Source organism: Gossypium raimondii, chromosome 6 (genome assembly GCF_025698545.1).
Source record: "Gossypium raimondii isolate GPD5lz chromosome 6, ASM2569854v1, whole genome shotgun sequence".
Taxonomy (NCBI): Eukaryota; Viridiplantae; Streptophyta; class Magnoliopsida; order Malvales; family Malvaceae; genus Gossypium; species Gossypium raimondii.
In genome coordinates, this window is record NC_068570.1 from 58,621,214 (window position 1) to 58,646,764 (window position 25,551).

Here is a 25,551-nt window from a genome sequence, read left to right on the forward strand (position 1 = left end):
TTAAGTCATTGGTGAACTATTTCATTAGGCTATTAAGGTTTTCTTTGAAGTCTGATTGTGAGTTTCAAATGATGATTCGACAATCAATACTGTGGATCAGTATTTATCAACGAGTAGAAGAACATACATTAGACTTAAGTCGATCTGACAGTCAATGTTGAATATTAGAGAAAAAAATGGTTTGAATTTTAGTGTGCAAATTCATGATATTCAAAATTGTTTCATGAAAAAAATATGAATTATAGAAGAAAAGAAAAGGAAAACTTTCGATTGGTGCAGGTAGTACGAACAAAGAAAGTAATATGACAATGATTTTAATAGCCAAATTACTTAAACGAAAATTTTTGAATAATTAAATTATCATTTTATAACTTTTTAAAATTGAGTGGTCAAAACGTAAATTTATTAATAGCTGGTAACCTAAACAATAAAAACCTAAATTTGGGATTGGACGGTAATTTTGTCTATTTTGTAAGATTTTAGGCACACCCACAAAACGATAAAAGAATAAATAATTGTATAATATAATTGTTTAAGATGGAAAAAAATAAAAAAGGGGGTAATATTAAAGTTTTGAGCAAAAGAATGCATGTGAAACTTAGTTTTGAAGTTTTAATTTGAGAATTTTCGAATAATAAAGTTAACCTTATAACAATTATAATTAAACTATTTTGTATTTGTACAAATTATTAATATTTTTAGGTTTTATCGTTTGGCAATTAAAAAAACATAAATTATAAGTAGATAAAATCTATTTATCATTTTAATGTGAAAATTCTTTTAATTCTTTTATTTTAATATTACCTTTTAATTATATTAGAAATATACTAAACAAATTTTATAAATTAAATTCAATTAATCAAATATCACCTACCGTCCATGCATAATACACATACTCAATCATAACGTATATTATAATTTTAAATATCTCCTTGTAGTTTTTTATATTAGTATGTATAAAACCCATATTCAATCTTGCTTGAGCATTCAAATATATCAAATCCATATGACCTTACTTTAATTTTATGATCCTTTTCTAGCTTCCAAAGTACAACCTTCATATTAAAAAGATATTCATGTAAACTTACAAACGCTTTGCACTACATCTTTCAATACCAAGTTCAGAGTTCGTGTTCGGAGTACGATTTTTTTCTTAGTTCCCAGGCTACAACCTTCTTTTTCATAAATATATAGAGCGAGACCAAATATGATTCAAGCAAACTTCAAAAAACTTTGCACTGCATCATTCAACAAAACACTAAAGAAAAAGAAACCCACAAGACCATCCAGTAAAATCTCCCCCTTCCAGCAACACCACTGATTTATCACCAATATTCTTGATCCAGTCAGTCATCTCTTTCGGACCACACCAAATTTCGGACGATCCGATTCTTCGCCAATGCTTGCTCTTGACAGTCATCTAATAAGAGGATTAATATAGTACCAGGTAAAGGACTAATCAAGAACATATTCTGTGGAGAATACAACTATTGCAAACCCAACAAGGCAAATAGGTTGTGTTGCATATGCAAAAGTCATTGCAGCATGGCGGAAGATAAGAACCTCGAAATTGGGTCAAAAGGGTCACAATGCAAAACCCTGTAGATCGAATGAAATTAGTTTCACAAACCCAGAAAGAAGACTGAGGTATAGAATCTTAATGGGATTGGATACAAAACCGGCTTACCGGTTTAAGATAGATTCTCTAAGAACCAGAGGATGATTTCTGAACCCAAACTTGTTTCTGCAAGTAGATAAGAGGAAATGAACATGAGAACCAAAGGTGAACAAAAGATGACAGATTCTGCAGTTGATTCTTCATGGGATTTACTGACCTCATGGGCTCCGGAGCTAGTAGCACCTCCTCTTTTTGAAGGCTTGACCTCACTTGATACGACAGATCCATCGGCTGCAGGGCCCCGGCCGAATTGTCGATTGGAACCTGCATGAATGTATCAATCAATATGACATTCTAGTACTACTGTACAAGACAACGATGCTGACTTGATCAAATTATAGATATGGACTATAACAGATTTCTGACGCAATATTACATCAATAGCTATGTCTCATTTCATTTCTCATTGGGTAATAACCGGAGGATCATAGGCAGAAAATGAGGTAAATTAGCTTCCCTCATTTCTAGCAAATTCAAATAGGATGACAACTTGATACAAGAACTATATACCAAATTCATCCACACTAGCAAAAACCAGATATTCATGTGCAGAAGCATTAATACCTTCCATGGATCGAGAGGCCTGCACTGATTGTATCAAACGCTCCTCGCTGGATTGTGAAACATCAGAACGATGAAGAGGGGCCCATACACCACGATCAGGTCTATCCTTATTTCTTGTACGTTTTTCATGCTTCTCACTTCCAGAACCTGAACCATGCAATCCCTTTTTGATGAACTTATCATCTGAAACTCTTTTTGTATCACCATCAGATTTCAATGCAGGCATTTCATTAGGGACATGACCATTCATACCCGATCGTGTATTAGTTGGCTGGGGAGGTCTTTTGACAGTGTCCGGACTTTGAGTTTTCTGCTGAGGCTGGACTGCCGCTGAAGATTGATTTTGGCCCGCTTCATTTCTCAAAAGTATGCTCCTTATTAACTTTCCACCAGCCTTGCGTCTTTGACCCTGTCTTGAAGCAGATGAACCAGGTGAATTTACTACAGGAGATGATGCACCCTGCTGTTCAGATGCACCCTCTGGCACCTAGGAATCCAAAAGGAGATCATCATTATATGCATCCATAAAATTGAAAGAACCAATTCAAAAGTCAACTCCATAAGCAAATATAAAATGATTCTCAGCCCAGTATATATCAAACTTAAATATAGCTTAAAACGGACACCGTGAGGAATAAAAATGAGACAAATAAAATGAAAATATCTTACATTAGGTGCCTCTCGATCTTTTGGTTTTAGGAGAAGGATCTTTTTCTTCCCAGAATCAGCAGAAAAAGTAATTCCAGTTACAGGACCATCAATGCCACAGACTGCAATGCAATTTGTTATTAAGCAAAAATACAAGGGAAGGAAATACAATGAAAAAGAAAAATTAAGAACCAAATGAAAAGGAGATAATTCAAACAAGTCCAGAGACAACAAAGCATCAACTTAAACATATATATGCAGAGACAATCAAAATGAACTGCAAATAGAATGGCAAGCGGCTCTTGCACTTGTTCCGGTATAATAAATGATAACAGGGAAAAAAAAAAGAAAAAAAGGTCAGCATTATTTCACAACTTCACCCAGCCATATGAAATATAGAGATAATTTGTATTCTAAAGTATGAACTCAAGTTGACCTAAAGATCCATCATGGAGGCTCCATTAAGCAAAACTTCAATGCATTCCCTTTTAAGGCACTATAAGAAAATAGCAGCAGCAGCATATCAGTGTTACATGGGTCAGCTATATCTATAAAATGTATATAATCTCTCTGGTCTCCAAGTTATAAGGGAAGGGTCATCACAGGTAAAATTAAATGCAGAATAACAGGTGGCATTGGCATTGATAGCAGTTAAAGCGTACAAAAGTCCTTTTTCAGAAACATATAGAATTAGCTTCGCAATAAAACACATTCATAGAACATGCTAAGCCTTCTGGTTAGCCATTTAATGAGATGTGTTAGCAGACAACTTTGAGCACTCACAGATTTATATTAATTTAACCCAGTAACAAACACGAGAACAGCATGAGCCATTTTTATGTGCAAAAATAATCAATAACTTAGTTTCTTTCACTAGACCTGCATCATGCAAACATTCATGATTATAACACTAACAAGTTGGTATAAATGCTAACACAGATCTATGTGGATCATAACCTCTGCTAAGACTGTTTAAACCCTTACCAGTTCCATTCTCTCTCATTTCTTTCGCGACAGAAGTCACTAATTGATCCTCTTGCTTGGATGCTACAAAATAATTGGATTTTTTCCCACCTTTTGCACTGTCTTTTTGAATATACTGCCAATCAAACAAGTTTCATCAAATGAGAAAATAACAAGCTATCCATCTTCAAAAATCAAACGCGCACACAAAGTAACACATGATCATTGGAAAGGATCATTTAGAATAACTTCATATGAAAGAGAGTCGATGAATACAATATTTTAGGATATCAAAACTTCATGCAAAATTTGCTCCAATGATTTGTAAAATATTAAAAGCATCCTACAAGCATTCACCTAAGGATTCCATCCTACAAGCATTTCCAAAGGACTTTCAAGGTGCTTCAATTTTTAGAAACCAGCCAATTTTGACATCTTATTCAACCGCAAGTGCCTCAATAAGTTGCTTCCTAATAATCTTTACATGCAAGGAGAAAGCAAGAATAAATATGAACTAAGAACAGAGTCACAATTATAAAGCAGATGATCCAGATAAGCAAAAGCTATGCTCTTGTACAAATAAAAGGCCCCTGATTCACCAGTAGGACGACTTTATAAGAGAAATCTACAAAAATGCAAATATACTAATTTTCGGAAGTACTGAAAGGTTTATATTCATGTAGCAAAAGAACCATATGCTCAAATATCCAGCAATGAAATAAATAATAAAGCTATTGACACAGACCTTTTTCTTCTCAGATCCCTTGCCACTTGATCCAGGCTTGCCTGTAGACACAGCAGATATTTTTCTGCCAACCTTTCTTATAGTGATTGACCCCTATCATCAAAACAAACCAAAATGTGGTCACTAAAGGACAGCTTATTAATTCATTTCTGTTTCCATTTCCTTTTCCTGGAACAATTTTAAACACAAGGATCTCAAGAAAATAGTGACCCAATGAGACATTAGTAAATATTAGACCGCAGCATGTGTGACAGACATCTCATGGACACTTTCTGGTCAAATTGGATTCTAATAATTCAAGTGGAAATTTAAGAGGAAAAGAAACCATGCAAATACCTTTTCTGTCAACGATATGCCCATCATGTTTTAATAAAGTTGGATCACACAGATGCAAGCGCAATGAACTAAAAATAACAAAATGATATAAACTTGCAACTCTTCCAAGGTAAAATACCTGAGTTCCACTCTTGGCAGCTCGTTTCTGACGCACAAATTCCATTAGTGGTGTAACAACAGGAGCTTCTTTTGGAGCACCTAGAAAAGAATAAAGTACAGCCAAGGAAATCACACTCATATTAGGGTGGCAAAAACTCAGAACTAGATTTAACAATTTTTTATTCCTTCTACCATAACTAACCAGATAGTTCTGCTTCTTTTCTCTCCAACTGAATCTCAGCACTGGGAAGATTCTCAACAGGTTTTGCAATCAATTTGAGAAATTCCAGATAATCAGGATCTAGTTTCATAAAAGAAAAAGAAGATTTAGTACAAGATAAAAAGCTATAACTATCATTTCAATGTTAGTTAGAAAAGCTTCTGTTAAATATATGTGCCTAACAATAAACTCCTTTTCTTTTTATTAAAAAAAATGCACCTTTGAAAATGGTCCCTTCACGACCATCCTTTTTAGAGCTGGACTTTGGTACACGCTGTGAAGGAGCATATTCAACAACGGCCTTAAATTGAGTACCTGAAATAAGGGGCATCAAAATGATAAATTAGAATAGAAGGATCAATGGGTATATTAAACTCAGAGACAAAGAAATTAACATATTGCGATCAAATTGAACAAATGCAAACAACAGTTGTATTTCACATTTTTAGAAAGAATTCCGTAAGCTGTCCTCTAAACCAACAGTTCATAAGCGTCGTAAAGGATCAACCATTTAACCATAACGTACCCTTCTCATTAACAAATATATGCCCATCAAAGAACTCAGCAAACTCAAAGACATCTTCAGGCCTATTGAAGTTTATGTAGGCTCGGGAGTAACTCTGTTGCTTATGGCTGCAAGTGTTTCAAGAACCAACCAAAAAAAATCCATAAGGATCAAAAAATGGAGTAAAGGAAAATAACTAAATAAAAGCATGTTCAAATTAAAATTTCAAAAGTTTCTTAATTTTCCATAATGTTCAATCATATCTTAGTTAAATTCATCTTCTTCCCAAGCCTTCTACTATGACCAACATTTAGTTGGCCAAAATATATATATGACTAGCATTTACAGGATTGAAATTTATGATAATTTCTTTTAATTCCATGCAGTTCTCCAAGAAGCAAAGAAAGGAAACATAGTGAAGAAAACCATATTCCTAGCTTAAAAAATACATAAAAGAATAACCTTAGCTCTGAAATTAGTTTCAAATTTTAACTTTCAATTATTCCAACCTACCCCCCCCCCCCGGCTTCTTCCCAGCTGCTAAAGAACAAGAAATTACTGTCTTAATCCAAACAACAAAACTTAATCTTATCAAATACCAACTCTTAAAGGCATAAACAAGAAATTCAACAGTGCAATCACAAATTGTGCCTAATTGGATACCCTAGGAACTAAACTAGAAAACAAAATACAAATAACCCCCCCCCCAAAAAAAAGAAACGAAATAAGGAAAATTAAAAGTTGGAAACCCTAACCTGGACTTGCCGAGACGGAAAGAGAACCAATTATAACGATCGGAGAAACGATCGTCGATTTGAGAAATAATAAAGGGTTCGGTGACGGACGGTGGTAGATGCCTTATCACCACTTTCGTTTTACGCAACGGCTCCTTCATCTCGATTTCTCTTCCTCAAATTCCTTCGGGTTTTTTAGGGATTCAATTTCCAGTTTCTTTTATTTCTAAAGTCTTAACGCAAAAGTTTTTCGTACGAGAGTCTCTTTTTGCACAGGGATTTTTATTTTCTTTTTCCCTTTTTAATAATTTATTTATTATTTTTATTTTATTATTAAAATACTAAAATTTATAATTTATAATTAATTTGTAGATAATCTCTACTAATACTTAATTAAATAATTAACTATAAAATCAAATTAATTTATTTAAATTTATAGCGGTAATTTAGGTATAATTTTTAATTTCAATCCTTCTCCTATTTAAACATTAAGATTAGTCTCTTTACTTTAATTTATTAAGATTTGCTCCTTATACTCTACTAAAATTACGAAGAATCTAATTAGGCAGCACTACTAAACCTTCATGTTAAGTCGGTACTCTAGAAATTAGTTGTTCGATAATTTATATTAGGAAAAATGATCGGTTCATCGAATTATATGCAACAAAATGGAAAAACAGTAGTGTAAGTTCAAGTGTTTACCAATAATTAGATTGATTTTATAGTTTTTGTATAGGACAATGATCAGGGGCGGAGCCATGGAGCTGGCAGGGGTTCCGGCCCCCTTAAAATGAAAATTATTTCATTTAAATTTTTTTATAATTAATAAATTTTAAATTAATAATGATAAAATTGCACTTTGACCCCTTAAATACGATAAAAATTTTATTTAATCCTTTAAAAATTATAAAGATATAGACTATTAAAATGGTGAAATTATGTTTTACTATCTAAAAAATATACAATTTAATTCCACCCAAAAAATTCATAATTAAGTCAAGTTAATTTCACCAAATGTCCTCAATTATAATTCAGAATCTAAATTGGTTTCCCAACTTAAAATTGTTTTAATTGTGTCATCAATATTTTAATATTATATCAATTAAGTCCTTCATTAGCTTAGCCATTAGCTTGGGCATTAAATGTCACTTTAAATTTGACACGAAACATATTTAAAATACATGGACCAAATTATAAACACATGTATACCTATTGCATAGGCATCTTTAATCTATCCAGTAAAAGAAGGCTTACATTTTATTGACATTCTTTTTATGGTACAATTTATATTCTTTTTTTATGTCAAAATCAAGTTATTCGTGCCATAAATACACACAAGTTTACAATTTAATCAATGTATTTTAATACGATTCACGTTAGATCCAAACTAGCAATTAAGATCTAAATTGACAACTATACCAATAAAAGGGCTAATTGAGAATACTAATACTTTAAGGATTCAAGTATAATATTTTGATGTTTAGGGATTAATTTAGAATATAGATAATAATTTGAGGATGCTTAGTTAATTAACCCAAAATTATTTTAATAAAACAATACTTTCATAATTTAAATATAAAAACCATGTTTTTTTTTATATTTCCATTCAAGTTCAAGTTGTATATGCAGTAAGTATATATATGTTTATAATTTAATTCACATATTTTACATATATTTCGTCTTAAATTGAGTTGTCATTTAGCATTCAAACTCAAAGACAAAAGCAAGGGAGCAGGCAGTAGCCTTGATCCCCCTAAAAATGATAGATTTGTGATTTAATCACTTACAATTTTAAGAAATTACATATTAGTATAATGGTAAAATTGTATTTTAGCCCCTAATAATTTATGATTCATCTATGGCCCTCATAAAGTAATTTTCTAGGTTCGTCCCTACTTAAACAAATAAGTAGACTAACATAAAGACTTATTAATAGAACATGAATATTTTGAGAACTCAATTAATAATATCTTAAAGTTCAAACCAATTTAAAATTTGAACCAAATGTTTAATAAAATTATCCTAAAAAGTAATTTTGAAACATTTAAAAAAGTTTAATTTTGAATTTCACCCTTATACTTTTATAAAATTAAAAACTTAATCTATATATTCTAATTCGTCATAACTTGGTCCTCATACTTTACAAAAACCAATAAATTAGTATAGTTGTTGGAAAACGCATGAACTTATACAGTTAATTTTGCTAATCTATTGTATACAATTTGAGGAACACTTAATTTTTGTTAATATTTTGCATATAAATTATTAAACAGTTAACTTTCAAGGCATCGAATTTAAGGTGAAGGTTTAATATTATACAAAATAATTAAATTAATTTCTTAACTTTCGTAAAATATAAAAATAAATCATGATAAATTAAAATAAACATATCAATTTTATAAAATAAAAGGTAAATTTGGAAGTTAAGAAAACAATAAAAGGACAAAACACAAAATATTGTCTTTGTTGTCACCTTTTCCTAAGTGAAGATATCAAATAAGAAATTAAGAAAAGGACGAAACCCTAATTGGATTGCATTCAATCAAAATTCAACAATTGTCTCAATCCTTTTCAATCAAGCAAGTAGATCGATTTTGATATCTTCAATTTCAATCAATTTATTTTAAATAATATTTATATATATATATATATATTAGGATTTTTCCCAATTCGATCAGTAAATTATACTCAATATCATTAAATTATTGATGTTTTGGTCATTTAATTTTAAAATGTTGCAACATAGTTATTGAATTATTCGAATTTTTTTATTTAAGTCATTGAATTATTTGAAATTTTTTATTTAAGTCATTGGACTGTTAAGTTATTTATTTAAAAAGTCCGGTTAGCGAGCTCTGATTGACGATTCAATGATCAGTATAGTGGATCAATACCACTGACGAGTAAAATAACATACTTTAGATCAAAATCAATTTGACAGTTAATGTTAGAGATCAAAGAGAAAGTTATTTGGATTTTGGTTCGCAAATTTGTGACGTTTAAAGCTATTCCTTAAAAAAAAAAACTTAACTATAGAAGAGAAGGATAATGAGAGCTTTTGATTGGCACAGGTGGTGCAAACAGGGAATGCCATACAATAATGATTTTATAGTCCAGTGACTTAAATGAAAACTTTTTAATAGTTTAGTGACCATTTTTTAACTTTTTTAAGTTGAATGACCAAACCAAAAACTTACTGATAGTTTAGTGACATTCGATATACTTTACCTCTAAAATAATATTAATAGATTTTTGAAATTGAAGAATCAATTTAAAATTTAGTCCATGATTTAAGAATGTGCAATGAAATTAACCAAACAATATAATAAGAATTTTAATTTTTGACAATAGCTAAATTATCATATTGGTATCTCGAAATTCTTACTTATTGTTTTTTGATAGAAAGTTTAGAACTAACCATTGTTTCTTTCGAACCCTTAAATAAGAGGGTAATATTTTTCAATGCTATCGAACCCATATCATTTTTTATTGGTAACAATGTCGATACCAACTGAGTTAAGACTCAATATATATATATATTTTTAAACTTGTCATTTTCTCGCAAGTGTATTGCGTTTTAATTTTTTTTAGATTTTTTTTTATTTTTCATGTTTTTTATTCATCTCTATTATTCTTCATTTTGCCCTTTCTCTCTTTACGGAGGACAGAATAAACCAGAGTTAAAACAAAAAATTACTTTCTTTTTTCATTCATTTTTACAATTCGGCTCCTCTAACCTCCTTCGCTGCAACTCTTCGGTGTTTTTCAAAATTAGATTAAGAATTACCTGAGATATTAATTCGAAGAAAAATAAAAAGAATTAATCAATTTACAAACCGGTTGAATCAAAATTTATAAATTTTAATTTTTTATAATTTTATAATAATTTATTTAATTTATGTCAAGCAGATTAGGCACATTTGATCACTTATCCAATTTCTTCAAATATAATTTATTTATTTAAAAAATTATAAAATATTAGTATTCAAATTTAAGTATCTATAATTTAAAAATTTAATAAATGAAAAATATAACTATAAAAAATGTATATATAAACACGAAATATTAAATGAGGGATAAAAATTAAATTAATAAAATAATACCAATGAACTTAAATAGACTTAACTCTTAATCATTTTAAATATGGAAGAGTTAGTGTAAAATTTGAAGAAAAAAACTTTTGAGTTAAATTTATATATAGACTTAACTATGTGTGGTTGGATTCAAATAAGAAGTGCTTATGGATCGAGTCGGACTAAATATGATATTAATATACTTTATATTTGTTTAAGCTTAACCCAACCCAAAATATAAGTATAAAATTTTATTCAAATCCGTTCATATTTACAAAAACTAATCCAAGCTCATTTTAGGCCCGTCCATATTAATTTTTAATTTTTTAAAATATTTATATTATATTATTTAATAATTATATATATATTTTATTTATTGAAAGTTTTATATAGTTATCTTAACATTATTTTAATGTTTATATTAGAGTAGTATTATATATTTAGTATAAGTTTAATTTTTTTAATGTGTTGTAAATTACATAATACAAAGCATTATAAACTTAAAAACGAGCCATATCAGGATCAGTCTTTTAATGTTCAAGTTTGAACCGACTCATATTTTAAACAGGTATAATTTTTTTCTCAAACCTATTTTTCAAACCTAATAAATTTTGCCCAAATCCTTCGAAATTTCGAGTGGACTTTCGGGTCTAAACAGATAACTCAAGTAATCCAAACCTGACATAGTCTCGCACAGAAACGACACAAGCTGGGTGAAATGGAATTACATGTATCAAATTGACACAAAAATAAAATATAAAGCATCAAACTGAGAATTTATCTATTGTACAGGGGCTAAATTAACTATTAAGCCAAAAATAATTGAAACGTTTAAGAAAGCTATAAAAGTCAAAACAACCAAATCATGTCTTCGGCTCTTCGCTCTCTTCCTTTTCCCTCTGTTTACGTTTTGAAGTTTTCAGATTATGGTTTTTAGTTTTTACCTATTTTTCCATTTCTTAAAGGCGAAGAAATCAAATAACAAACGGACGGTACCCTAATTGGATCGCATTCAAATTCCGCTATTAATTGCAATCAAATCGAAAATTCAACAACATTTTTTCATCATTTTCAATCAAAACGATCAAAGCGAATAGATCAAATATTGAACTCTTCGAATTCAATCAAGTTTTGAATTTAAGAGTTTTTTTTTGTTTTTTTTTCTTCAATTTTCGGAATGGATTCCAGCAGGCGAGCGGTGGAATCGTATTGGAGATCGCGGATGATCGATGCGGCAACCTCTAATGAAGACAAAGTAACACCCGTTTATAAGTTAGATGAGATCGCCGAACTCTTGAGATCTTCGCATGTTAGTATCGTGAAAGAGGTCGCCGAGTTTATCTCGAAACGACTCGATCACAAAAGTCCGATCGTTAAACAAAAGGTGATTTCATTCAATTCGCTTCGAATTTGTTTCATTTTGCTTAAATGTAGTACATTATGGGAAAATTTTCGTCTAGTAGTTAAGTAATGGTCGTATAATTTAACCAAAGTTCAATGTGGTTCTAAAATGAAATGGCAACTGATTAAAAAGCAAGGAAAGGAGCAGGGGCGAACGGAGAAATTTTTTTGGGCGGGAATTAAATTATATATTTTTACAATTTTAATAAACTATATATTTTTGAAGGATTAAATCAAATATTTAACATTTTTAAGCAAAGTACAATTTTATCATTATTAATCTAAAATTTTATAAACTATAAAGGCTTTTATGAGAAATTTTCCACTGGAGAGGAGTCTAATTATTCAAAAGCGATGAAGTTTTGTCATGTGAATGTTGTGAGTTACTGCATGGTTACGTGCGGGCGAATTGTATCCTAAGATTAAAAATTATCAAAACATGTTGATACTTGGTTGTTAGTGATATTTTGCAGGCTTTGAGGTTGATAAAATATGTTGTGGGAAGGTGTGGTGTGGAGTTTAGGAGAGAGATGCAGAGGAACTCAATCGCGGTGCGTCAGTTACTTCATTACAAGGGGGAGCCTGATCCTTTGAAGGGGGATGCACTCAATAAGGCTGTAAGGGACAATGCTCAAGAGACTATTTCAGCTATATTTGCAGAGGACAATAATAGCAGCAAGCCTTCGCCTGCTGATGATCTGAATAAACGAATACAAGGATTTGGAAATACAAACTTTGAAACGCCTGTAGATGATAAGAAATCAATTCTCAGTGAGTTTGTTGGCATTGGATGTGCATCTATCAAGCAGGGAATTAGTAGTCTCACTCAGGTTCATTCGTTTAGAAAGAATGACAACGGAAAGAACAAGGGTCCTACGCTTCGAAGGTCATTGACTACAGAAATTGACAATTCTGATAGGTATGAACCAGTTGTATTGCCCAATGACACTCAAGGAGTTTCCATGAATACTGCCAGTGGACCTTGGGGGCAGGACTTAGGAGAACTCAAGACAGAAACAAAAAATGGGGAACCCAGCTCAAATCATTCAGTGACTAAAACTCGTGAAGAGAGATTATTGGAAACCATAGTGACATCTGGTGGTGTTCGTCTACAGCCTACTCGAGATGCCATTCAATCTTTTCTAGTGGAGGCTGCAAAGCTTGATGCATTAGCTTTAAGTCATGCGCTTGAATCTAAGCTTCTATCGGCAATATGGCAGGTAACTCTTTGCTCCTATTTACTGAATCATGAGATGACAAGGCCACTGGCAGTGATAGTGGGGGAGGGAGGTGCTTAGCTGAAACGTTGGCTATCTACCCTAACGCATAACACCTATTCATGCAGGCACCCTGTTCTGATTAGATGATCATGTGTCATATTTCTGATAATTTTATATTGATTTTTCCTCCTCCACCCCCCCCCCCCAAATAGTGGAAGTATTTATCTTTTAATTTTAACTAGAATTATTGATGATCAGGTTCGCATGAAAGCTGTGTGCGTGCTTGAGTCCATTCTGAGGAAAAAACATGAGCATTTCCTAATTGTGGCTTCTTATTTTACCGAGAACAAAGATGCTGTTTTGAGATGTTCTGAGTCTCCCCAAACTTCTCTCAGAGAAAAGGCTAACAAGGTAAATGTACAACCCGTTGCTTTACGTTTAAACCGAAAGATAATATATCTTCTTTCTTATGATTTAAGATCCAGCATAGAGCACTGTTTTTGGTGGCATGCTTTTTGAGGGGTTTTCCCCCTGTTGTTTTGCAAAACAGCTATATTAAGCTCTAATTCAGTAATCTAATGTAATTAGAATATAGGAAAATTCATCCAACTCATTCTTGAGAACTTCCTTTTAGGGACAGGAAATTTTCTTTTGGTTTCATGATAAAGTGTAGGAAGACTAATTGAACTTTCCCTCTTGTTGAGTTCATTAAAGTCTTGCATTGAATTGGTGGCATATTTATGCATATCCAAGTTGATTAGTGTACTAGTTTCTTCTTATAAAATAATATATATTTATCTAGGAAATTTTTGCTATCGTCCAGAAATGGAAATAGACCCTTCAGGTTGATTTGTTTGTGGTTTTGCTTTTTTTATTATTGTGGAAAACTTTCTCGTTACTTTTTGTTCTAACTTACAAATTCAGACATTCTAATGCTTGATTCTTGACAGTTGTCAGATTTCGTTTCAGTTCCTTTCTTTTGGTTTCTCTTCTGCATAAATGAATATATTCATGATCTTTGTACGATCATTGTGTTTTATCTTTAATGCTTTGGTTCTTAATGTTAGACGACTTTGAGTAGTTATTATGTACACTAAATGCTAATTTAGAGCTGGTAGGGATACTTGTTTTTTGCGTTAAGGAAGTACATGTTACAGTCGAGTGGTTGAGTTTGACATATATATGGTATTGGTAAACAGGTATTGATCCTTTTGAATGGGGAACAGATAGGAGGTTTGGCAAGTCATTCAGAAAAGTCTTTGAACGCGGAGACGACACCTGTTCAAATGCCTGACCTGATAGACACTGGTGACCAGGATGATTGTAATGAACTAGATAATTCCACCAAAAACCAACATGATCAAAAGACTCCGAATCTGACTGTAAACCCACTTATGGATGAGTTATTAGTAGATGACCTGGGTGCTGGTCTCAGCACCAGGGAACAGAAAAATGATGATGATCCCTTTGCAGATGTCTCATTTCACACTGGTGAGGGTAGAGAAAGTGTGGGTGATCTCTTCTCTGGGATAACTATAAATGACAAGTCAGTTGTCGATGGTAATTCTATGGCTGCAAATAGAAAATCTGAAGTAATTGATATCTTTGGAACCAATTCTGAAGCTCTGCCAGAGACTCAAAAAAATTCTGTTAGTGGTATAATGACTGGCTTGTCAATGAATGAGAATTCATCTAAATTGAAACAGAAAGGAATCTCTTCTGAGACACGCCCTGAAAATATATTTTCCAATTTCAGCAATCAAGCTTCTAGTGATGCTTTGAGTGGTTTCCATGGTTCCCAAGCCGCTGGGATGAATGCAAATATGATGCTTCCTTTAGGGACCATGCCATATGCCGTTCCTCCTGGAATAATAGTGAACCCAGCCTTTTCTTCTCAACCTATGAATTACGGTGCTATGGGTAGTTTCATTGCTCAGCAGCAATTACTTGCAACAATGTCTAACTTACAACACTTTGGTAATTGTAATGCAAAAAAAGCTGGCATCAATAATGTTTCCAGTGGATCTAATGGAGGACCACCTCTGCCTGACATATTCCAGTCAAATTTTACAACTCAAATGCCTAGTTCAATGATAAATAGTTCAAAGAACGAGGACATAAGAGCATTTGATTTCATTTCGGTAAGTTTAAGTTCTAGCATATGCTATTTAAGGTAGTCTTACATGAATTTCCTCCTCTCGCAGTAAGTTATACGTTTGAAGTAATTGTTCCATGATGAGTCGAAATTTTATGAGATCCCAACCCAGAATGTCTTGTATTGGATATGCCTGCTCTGTAGGAATTTGCCTTATCGGCAGCTGGAAAATTGAAGAAGCAAAATTTTAGAACCTTTAGCTTCCTATCAATCCTATCTTTGTTTTGAATGACTTCGCTGTTTGTCTTGTGATTCGTAGTAATAACTTGCTATTAAACTTGTGCAATCTAACATGGAAAAATTGCAGCTTAGTTATATATATATATTATGGTTCTCTGTTGTGTTTTCTCTGGAGCTCAGTTACTTGTACATACGTTGAAAGGTTCTAATACCACCCGGTTGAGTAACTCGTCCAGGTTCATGGGTCAAACCAGTTTGAACCTGGGGATGCGTTCCCTTTCTTTATGCTATATGCCAAATCATGCCATAACCTTCTGCAAATAAGTCATACAACACGAGTCTCTTATTGCAGCAGTTTTCTGTCTGCGAAGTTCCTTTGTCAGGCAAATCATTTTCTCCATGGTGCCATAATTTAAGTTATCTATTTGCATCTCATATGCTGGTTATACACGCCAAAACTAGCTTGGCAACATGCCTCTGCTTCGCTTTCTTTGTTTTCTCTTATCTTATATTTGGTTTCTGTTTCGCAGGATCATCTCGCGGCAGCCCGTGATCCAAAAAGGACGGTGTAAGGTTTGTGCTTGCACCCTACATACCGTCTTATAGAATATTACAACACTTAAATAATAGTACTGTTCTTTTGGAACAATGAAGCTTTGACATTACATGCATCGTTGACCATTGCTTTGCATGTAGTAGGGGGGGGGGGTTAACATCCTTATAATTAAAATGTAGAGGCTATGAATCTTTTAGGCTTTGTATTCGAGATGAAAGAAAATTGGAAAAATCTTTGTGCAGTTAATTGTTCCAAACAAAAAAAGAGTAGAATGAAAAAAATGTTTAAATAAATGAGACCTAAGAAACGGTGTAAGGACAGAAGATGCTGAGATTCGAATTCCAAATTTGCTGAATACCATTTTTTTCATCATGGTTACATGAATCAACTAAGATGAGTTATGTATTTAATTGTTTTTTAATTTAATAATTAAGATTCATAATCGCATTTGTTATTTCTAGCTCAACTTTTGGAATTTTTCTCTCCCCCTTTTTTGTATCTTTGTTAGTGTAAAATAGGATCACTTAATAGTTCTGAATGTACTATATTTACTTTTACAATCTTCATATTTAATATATATTTCAAGTATAATTAATGTTTGGTTTAAACCATTCCAGTTGAATCAAAACTGAAATTCAATTGATTTAGTTGGTTTAATTTCTTAATTGATTACTAAAATAATGGAGTAATCAATTAACTAAATTAGCATTACTTTAATTTCATATGAAAGTAAGTATGTATTTTTGTTTTGAATGAATGTTGCTAGTTTAATTGAAAAAAGAAATATTTAAAATAATTATAAAGAGATTACTCTAATTGAAATTTAAATATCACACAACAACAAAACACTTTGCAAATTTTAGAATTTTCTACATTCCATTCAAAATAAGGAGGCTTCAAAGAAGGAAGAATAGACGTGAAAGAAGGGAGAAGAGACGTGAACGAAGGGACATAATTGAATTATGGGGTTTGATTAGTCCCTTTTACTTTTTTCCAATTTCCTTATTGGGACAGGCAAAAGCAAAACAAAACAGCTATAATTGAAGTTCTATATTAAAGATCACACCGATTTGTATTGATTGATGCTGTGTGGGTGATGGGGCCTCTCTATTCTCTTGGCTAAATTATTGGGTTTATACCCCCTTTTACTTTTCCCATTTCCCTACCTTCCATTTTTTTACTTTACTATTACCGATTCGATATATTTAATTAATTATAATATAGAATTAAATCATTATAAATCGTAACGGATAAAAAATAGGCTAAATAGAAAAGAATTAAACAAAAGTTACATATGGTATACGCATATAGGAAAATTAAAATTTATCTATTATAGTTGTACATAATAAAATTTGAACCTAAATACTTAAAGACTCGATACATCATTCTTTATATTTTTTTTTTTTGTTTTGGATGGGGTGGTTTATATCAATTTTCAATCTTAAACAACCTAACAAGCACTACAATAAGCTCTTGCTTCTGGCTCAATTCTTCACTTCAATCATATGCTTAGCTCCCATAAAATTATAGATAAATTGCATACCAAGTAGGCCCTTGTTTAATTATGGAATTATGAAGTAGTTGATTAATTTGAAACGCGAACTATGTCATTTAAAATTAAAATAAAAAATTCTTGTAGTAAACTATCGGTTTTAGATCAATTTTCGATAAAACTGGGAGCAAGGTCTAAATTGAATTTATAAAATTACAAATAAACATAAGAGATAAATCTCAAAATTATATTTGAACTTTATTTGAATGTGGAATTGTATACATGAACTTTAGTTTGGTGCAATTATACACGTGAAACTCTAATTGTGGTTCAAATGTATCCTTGAAATTTTAATTTTGATTTAATCATACACAATTAAAGAAATAAATACACCAATTTATTTTTATATTGTGATTCAAATGTATGCAATATACACCATTTTATCTCTTTTTATTTTCCATTTTAGAATTAATTTTAGTTTTTCTATAAGAGAAAAACTTGGATTTTATAAGAAGTTTCTTGGGTTTTTATACAAAAGCTTGTGTTTTATAGGAAAAACCATTTCATCTTTTAGTTTCTTTTAGTTTTTAGAATTAGTATCTGTTTTTAGCAAAAGAGAAAAATTTGGGGTTTTATAGGAATTACTTAAGTTTTTACATAAAATTGAGTTACATATGAAAAGCTTAGGTTTTATCTTAGCAACTAAATAACTCAATTTTTTTATAAAACTCATGTTTTTTTAAGAAAAGTAAAATTAATTCAAAAAAAAAGAGAGACCAAAATGAAAATTTATTAGAGTTGGGTGATTAAAATGAGTATATGTAATGACAAATTAACTACTAATGACCAAAATGATAAAAATATATAACGATAGTAACAAAAATTTTAAAAGTATGTAGCAACAATGTCTATATTACAAATTTTTATTTTTGATGTCCAATATGAAAATTTATGAAAATTGGGTGACCTACTATTATGTAAGTTATGTTTGATTTATAATTTTAATAATTAATTTGCTTGTAGTGAATCAAGAAACCCTCTAATATATTTTATTGTTTATAAAGACAAACTTTTTAAAATTCATAATTGTCTCTCTTTACAATGAGATATCCAAGATTTAAACATAACTCTCTTTAATAGTACGTGTGCCTTACCACTTCAACACTTGTTTGTTTTGTTTTTGCTCTTTGATCCTCTACTTTTATTCCGTACATCAGTGAGGTTGTTAGAAAGTTTAGTATCAGGTCTCTCTTCACTTTTATGTTAGTAAACTAATATTTTTGTAATCGGATAGATGGTCAGATTAATTAGGTCACCGTTTATCAATTTGACTGGTTGATTCGGTTTGATTAAATATATTATTAAAAAATTTAAAAAATCCGATTCAATTGATTTTTAGCTCGGTTCATTCGATCCATACTGGTTTATAGATCAATCAATTTAACTTCTTTTTCTGAATTGGTGTGCTGACCGGTCCAATGTAATCCAGTTCCAATAACCTTGTTGTAAATGTACCACCAACCTTGATGTGTAGCCAAAATGCAAACCATGAAACTGCCCACCACCAACAAAAAAAAAGGCAGCAAAATATGATAGTTGATGAAATTACAGAGAGAAAATGACATTTTGGGTGTTACCAATAATTTGATTTTCTTGGAATTTAACCATAATTAGCAACGTATAAAGTATAAGAGTTCAAATTCAAACATCACAGGACAATGAACCACTTTACAATTTTTACCATTTTCTACATTTCATGCACAAACAGATTTGAAAGAAGGGAGAAAAGCATTTCGAGTGGCTTCATTTTCCCATTCTATTGCTGCCCACCAATCTTTGCTTCCCTCAATGCTGAGCCGGTTCCCTTTGGCACTGTCTGAGTTGAGAGGAAGCTTCTTCAATTCTCGGCAGCCATGTAGATGAAGAAGTTTCAGACATGGGAAGGGTAGCGCATCCCAGTACATGCTCTTCAATTTCGCTAGATCAAATAAGTGAAGTGTTTCAAGCTTCAGAAATGGTTTAGAGTATGGAATTCCAATCACACCAGCAACTTCACTAAGTTTTCCCTCACTTAATATTTCTTCCATTTTTGCACACCCAGTTATCCAAAGAGTCCTTAGATTTGGAGCAAGCATCAGCCAAGTCACGTCTTTCAATTTCTTACATCCCATAATTATAACTTCGCTCAATGTGTGAAAGCATGAAGTTTCTTTAGAAACCAACGTATGCAACTTTTCCATTTTTATCTCCTCCATAATTTCACAATCGCAGAATTGTAGTTTCTTTAGACGTTCCAAATTTTCTAAGCATAAAACATTGAACACATTGGATTCTCTAAAATCACTAAGTTCTAGTGCTTCGGTGCAACATCGGAACAAGTTAAAGCTTAGGAATCTTTCTAGACAAACCATGTTGTGTATCGATATCCTTAATATATTCAAATGTTGCAAACCTTTCAACTCCTCTATATAAGCTTTTCATTACCCCCTTTCAAAACATTGTCTTCATTAGGATAATCTATCAGATACATTCTGAACCACATTCTGAATATTTGCAACTTGGAAAAACTACATATCAAATGTTGTGGGATTTTTCTGAGATTGTCCATACAACTCAAGTCCAACATTTTTAGCTTTGTCCAGGATTTCAACTCTATTGGCAACTCTTCTATACCAGTAAATGATAGATCAAAACATTCTAGAGAAACCAATTTGTGAAATTCCCTCGGGCAACGCTCTTAATTCTTTATTTCTTGACAAATCCAAAACAGTTAGATGAGGTATAAATTGGAAGAAACCATCGCTGATCACTTGAAACTCATTTTCACTAAGAAACAAGATTCGAAGGTTAGGGCATTTGGGTGTTTCTTTGAGAACTTTAATCTTATTTTTCATCACTGACATTCGTTTTGCACTTTCCCATTCTTTAGCATCTGGTTCTTCAAATAATTGAGCCCCTGCTTTTACAAAAAAATTATATTCTGTTGCTTCGAACTCGCGTGTAATCCATAAACCCATGTCACAAATCACATCAAGCACCTTCACACAATCTTCTCCATCCCTTTCCAATAAACAAGCATTCAGAAAAGAGCTGATAATGTCGCCACCTTGCATTTGAGCTTCACTAATTCTGTCAAATTTATTCAATAGCCCTTCACAAAACCAATACTCCACTAATCTCTTTTTAGGAATACAATAATCTCTCTTTTTAGGAATACAATAATCTTCAGGATGTAGATAACAATATAGGAGACAACATTTCATTGTGGCATCAGGCAAATTATCATAACTGAATTTTAAAAGCGGAAATACCTCATTTTCCAATTTTGGCAATGCAAATCTCTTCAACATCTCAATTGCATATTTCCAATCCTCAAGTGTTGTCTTGCAAGCCATGGCATGACCGATTGTAATTAGTGCAAGAGGCAGCCCACCACACCTTTCAGCTACTTGTTTAGCTAGGTTCGGAATATCTGGATGGCTATTGAGAGCTGCATCTCCAACCTTGTCTTGGAACAATTCCCAAGCCTTCTCCGGTTACAGGCACTCCACTTTGATTTTTTTCTGAGCTTCCATTTCGCCACATACCCCCAAAGATCGAGTTGTGAAAATAAGCTTGGAACCCTTTGTTTGGCTTGGTTGTGGTATCCCAACTTGTTTCAAATCTACCCTCTTCCACAAATCGTCCAGTAATACAACAAATTTCTTGTTCAGCAACACCCCATAGATATCTACAGCTTTCTCTTCAACACTTTTATTCTTCCATGAGTCATCTGAAAACCCAAGATTTCCACCAATCCTATCTTGAATCTTTCCAACATCGTAATCTTTAGACACCAACGCCTAGATAACTTTAAAATCATTCGGTGTGGTGCTGAACTTGTTGTTGAGTTTGGTCAAGAGTGTTGTCTTGCCAACACCCCCTAAGCCATAGAGGCCAATGATTCCCACATCTTCGTCCTCGATGCAGCTCCATACCTTTTGGATTGTGGATTCTAGAGCAACCGGCTGCTCTACGGGCATTACTACCACTGAAGCTGCGGGCTGATTCTCCGCTACTTTCCCAAAAGCTCCTTTACTCTTATGATCACTTATTTCTTGAAGCATTTTGGCCACTTTTTTTACCAAACTTGTAGCTAGACAGGCAACTCTTGGAAGCACAGCCGCCGAGACACAAGTTATTCAATTGTTGAGGGTCATCTGCAATCAACTTTTCCGCCTCTGTTATCATAGTTTCTGCTTTTGAAAGCCATAGCTGAACTTGCTCAAATGGCTTCAATAGTCGTTGTTCTGCAAGATCAACCTGCCTTAGCAGGTCGTTCCTTTGTGCACTCAGTTCTTGAAGAGCAGCAGATATAGTTGGAAGGGTGTGTTGAAACCTGCAGACATAATTAGCATGGCCAACAATGAAATCCCAGCCACGAAGAAGGAAATTCTCGAAACTACATTGTACGGAGCAGCAATTGCCCATGATTGTGGTAAACGAAAGATAAAATAAAGGAAACAAATGAGATGTGGATGCAAAGTGAATTGTTTGTGAATGACTTAAAAATAAAATTAAAGAAGATGGGGTTTGAACAGATTGAGGTGGAAGGCGATTGTGGCACGGTTATGAGGAGGATGCTCATCAAATAAAGTTAAAGAAGATGGGGTTTCAACCATTAGAGCTTTCATTATGGATAGTATAGATAAAGCAAGCTGATTCAAAGAGTGTATACCCAGAGAAGGAAATCAGAGTAGCTAACTTTTTTAGCCAAAGATGCGAAGAAGACAGGTACTGGTCTCGACTCTTTTGTTTAGTTGTAGGCTTGTAGCAGATATAGTAGCAAAATTCTGGTAGTTTCCTGGTGAAAAATAGTTGAAATTTGAGTGGATCAGGCTTAGATACTTGGAAATCAGGAAATTTTTGTTATTTGCTTCAGCTCTACTATAGCTTAGGTATGCTGTGATTCTCTCTAGATTTGCTTCTTCCTCTGCTACTATCTTTTCTCTCTATGATTGTCGTAACCGTGGTCTAACCAATTCAACCGCCATTCCAGCTTGGAAAACCTTGTTCAACCACAAAATTGTTAAAAACAATTGAAGTATGAAATTGAGATTTAGTGTTTTGAGACAAAATATTGTTTAATAGTTTTATCCGTAAAAAACTCTAAATCAATTTTAAAAGAACGTTGAATAAAATTAAAAAATTAATGGAAAAATTATGACAAATATCAATTAAATAAACTATATTTTAAAAAAATAAAATGGTGGTTATCAATTCTAAACTAATTTTCAAAATCAATAATTTTAAAATTGAGAATAAAATTAATTAGATTATTTGGATTTGGATTTGGATTTTAAAAAATATATTTAAAAAAATTAATGTTTAAATTTGAAAAACTTATCTTTGGTATAGTAAGCAAGCCTATGTTTTTCTCCTATATATACTGCTATGTACTGTTTTATTAGTCATAATTAAATATTCAGAATGATTAATATGGGTTTAAAAATGTTGTTTTCTATTTCTTTCTTTCAATGGGTTTTATTGGTTCAATCCGTGGAACCATTTGTTTACGACGTCAACTTTGCTGGAGCCGTTGGAGATGGAGAGAATGATGATACAGAGGTTTATTTTCTTCTTAAATGTTATAGTTGGGAAGTGTATGATATTCTGATTGTTTATTTATATAACTATTTTAGGCCTTCAAGAATGCATGGAATGTTATCTGTAGTTCGCATACCCCTTTAGGGATATTTCGTGTTCCTTACGGACAAAAGTTTCTGGTGCAACCCTTGACTTTTAATGGTGAATGTCGACCAAAAAATATTACCATTCAGGTAATAATTTTTATTGTTTTCATCTTTCTTTAATTCTATTAATGATGTTATTTACAAAAGTTTTGGGTTGGGTTGTTCAGATTGATGGAATACTCATTGCCCCAAGTGATCCATCTTCGTGGAAATGCAATGATGCAAACTGTAACAATTGGATAACCTTTCAACATTTTGATGGCCTCATCATTCAAGGAAGCGGAAGCCTCCATGGCCAAGGACAAAAATGGTGGCAAATGGGTTGCATGCAAAATAAAGTGGTATACTATTATTTTGGAATTTTTTGCAGCTTCTTAATGCTTGCTTCAACACGATTTTATATATTTTCTGATTATATTTCTCAATTTTTCTACAGCTTTGTTCATCTCAAAAAGCAGCTTTGGTCAAAACGGAGATGCCACAATGACACCTTGTCTTCAACATCGACTCGCAAACATTTTCCTTGAACACTTTTCAAATTCAACTTGTACATGCAATTTCTCTCCATTTCAACTAGAGCGACCAAACGCCCTTCCTTATCTTTCAAGTGTAACACCCGATCTTTCATAAATACCGAATAACCTTTTTCCATGAGTTGACCCATACTCAAAATGTTGCTCTTGAGGTCTGGTACATAATACACATCTTGGATTGACCCAACTAACCCATCTTGTTGTAAATAACAAACGGTACCTTGGCCTTTTACCTCAACCTTCAACGCATCTCCAAACGGCACATGTCCCGTTTCAACCTTTCGCATCTCTTTGAATAGGTGCTTGTGCCCGCACATATGGTTGCTTGCACCCGTGTCAAGGTACCATACCATGTTGTTGGTGGTGTTGACTTCGTTGTATGCCATCAAGAGAAAACCTTCTTTTGCCTCCTCATTTTTCGTGGTTAGGTTGGTTGTCTCTTCCACCTTTTTTGAAACGCGACATTCTTTCGCAAAGTGTCCCGCCTTACCACAATTGTAACACTTATCAGAGTTACAATCCTTCGCATAATGACCATATTTGCCACACTTGTAGCACTCGACATTAGAATAATTCGACCATCCGCCTCTTCCACGACCACGTCTTCTTCCACGCCAATTTTGTTGGTTTGAATGCTCCTTCTCCTCATAATTCCCTTCTTGACCACGACCGTTTCCACCACGGCCATTTCCTCGATCTCCACGACCACAGCCTCTACCTCAAAAGCTTTGAGAATAGAGATCCTTTTCGTCTTTGATTGATGCCTTTGTTTGAAGTGCTTGCTCGAGTGTCTCCTCTTTCTTCTTCTTCTTACGTTGTTCATGTGCCTCTAGAGAACCGGCGAGTTCATCGATTATGAGCGTTGCTAGATCTTTTGACTCTTCTATGGCACATACGACATTCTCGAAACTGTCAGTTAACGATCTCAAAATCTTCTCCACAACTCGTGCATCGGTTAACGCTTCTCCGTTTCGGTTGAGTTGGTTCACCACGGTTTGAACACGCGTGATGTAGTCGGAGACACCTTCCGATTCCTTCATCTTCATGCCTTCCAACTCACCGCGAAGAGTTTGAAGGCGGACTTGTTTAACTCGGTCAGCTCCTTTGTACACCTTTGCTAAAATGTTCCACGCTTCTTTTGAAGTTGTCGTACTTGCAATCTTCTCAAAGCCCGACTCGTCAACAGCTCGGAATAACATGTACAATGCCGCCTTATCTTTCGATCGCATTTCTTTCAACGTTTTGAGCCGCCGTATATCCCGCAGTAGTTTTCGGTTCTACGAAACCTTCTTGGACCACCTCCCAACCATCTTGAGACCCGAGAAGAGCTTTCATTTGGATGCTCCAATTCTAATAGTTCACCTTTGTTAGTCGAGGCAGCGGCACATTACTGGTCACACTCTCCATAGCTCAGATACCAATTTGATAAAATTGTTCTCAATGTAAAATTGTTCACATTCATATAAAATGCTTACAAACTATTTATAGATTATAGATAACCCTTTAAAACAACAAAAAAAAAACTGAAAATATTAAAATCTAATAATAACCAATGACTCTTGACCTTTCATTCTCCTAAACAAAAAACTACTAATTTAAACCCATTAAAAAAACAACAACATAACTCTTGAACTTTCAACTCTTGACCTTTCACTTACATAACTCTTAACTTTTCATTTAAGTTTATTTAACAATTATAGTGTCCGCTGTTGAAAGC

At 32.9% G+C, this 25,551-nt stretch overlaps 2 protein-coding genes and 1 pseudogene across 3 annotated transcripts; 1 reads left to right on the top strand and 2 right to left on the bottom strand.

Moving 5' to 3' along the window:
* Positions 1–1,032: 1,032 nt before the first annotated feature.
* On the bottom strand, positions 1,033–6,769 carry LOC105773569 (regulator of nonsense transcripts UPF3). Of its 2 annotated transcripts, XM_012595571.2 has the most exons (13): positions 6,514–6,768; positions 5,780–5,886; positions 5,473–5,568; positions 5,236–5,334; positions 5,053–5,132; positions 4,599–4,691; positions 3,875–3,989; positions 2,912–3,012; positions 2,495–2,729; positions 2,243–2,389; positions 1,836–1,942; positions 1,688–1,744; positions 1,033–1,599 (listed from the first exon to the last, which is right to left on the bottom strand). In XM_012595571.2, exons 1-12 carry the CDS (start codon positions 6,651–6,653, stop codon positions 1,706–1,708), a joined length of 1,359 nt encoding a protein of 452 aa, XP_012451025.1. In that variant the 5' UTR covers positions 6,654–6,768; the 3' UTR covers positions 1,033–1,599; positions 1,688–1,705. The 2 variants fall into 2 exon arrangements, with proteins under 2 accessions (XP_012451025.1, XP_012451024.1); XM_012595570.2 differs by having other exon boundaries at positions 2,243–2,729; positions 6,514–6,769.
* Positions 6,770–11,469: 4,700 nt separating this feature from the next.
* LOC105773677 (protein MODIFIED TRANSPORT TO THE VACUOLE 1) lies at positions 11,470–16,668 on the top strand. The gene is made up of 5 exons (XM_012595756.2): positions 11,470–11,949; positions 12,440–13,186; positions 13,445–13,597; positions 14,386–15,327; positions 16,052–16,668. The coding sequence occupies exons 1-5, from the start codon at positions 11,743–11,745 to the stop codon at positions 16,091–16,093; spliced, it is 2,091 nt and encodes a 696-aa protein (XP_012451210.1). The 5' UTR covers positions 11,470–11,742; the 3' UTR covers positions 16,094–16,668.
* Positions 16,669–19,431: 2,763 nt separating this feature from the next.
* Positions 19,432–21,617, bottom strand: LOC105773678 (disease resistance protein SUMM2-like; annotated as a pseudogene).
* Positions 21,618–25,551: the final 3,934 nt, after the last annotated feature.

Bases quoted from the DNA above. Each gene is read 5' to 3' on its own strand.
- LOC105773569 (XM_012595570.2), bottom strand. From the start codon at position 6,653: ATGAAGGAGCCGTTGCGTAAAACGAAAGTGGTGATAAGGCATCTACCA. The intron at 5,569-5,779 runs GTACGTTATGGT...CCCTTATTTCAG, and splicing joins TATATTTGTTAATGAGAAGG to GTACTCAATTTAAGGCCGTT. The intron at 1,943-2,242 runs GTATTAATGCTT...ACATTCATGCAG, and splicing joins GGCCTCTCGATCCATGGAAG to GTTCCAATCGACAATTCGGC.
- LOC105773677 (XM_012595756.2), top strand. From the start codon at position 11,743: ATGGATTCCAGCAGGCGAGCGGTGGAATCGTATTGGAGATCGCGGATG. The intron at 11,950-12,439 runs GTGATTTCATTC...GATATTTTGCAG, and splicing joins GTCCGATCGTTAAACAAAAG to GCTTTGAGGTTGATAAAATA. The intron at 15,328-16,051 runs GTAAGTTTAAGT...TCTGTTTCGCAG, and splicing joins GAGCATTTGATTTCATTTCG to GATCATCTCGCGGCAGCCCG.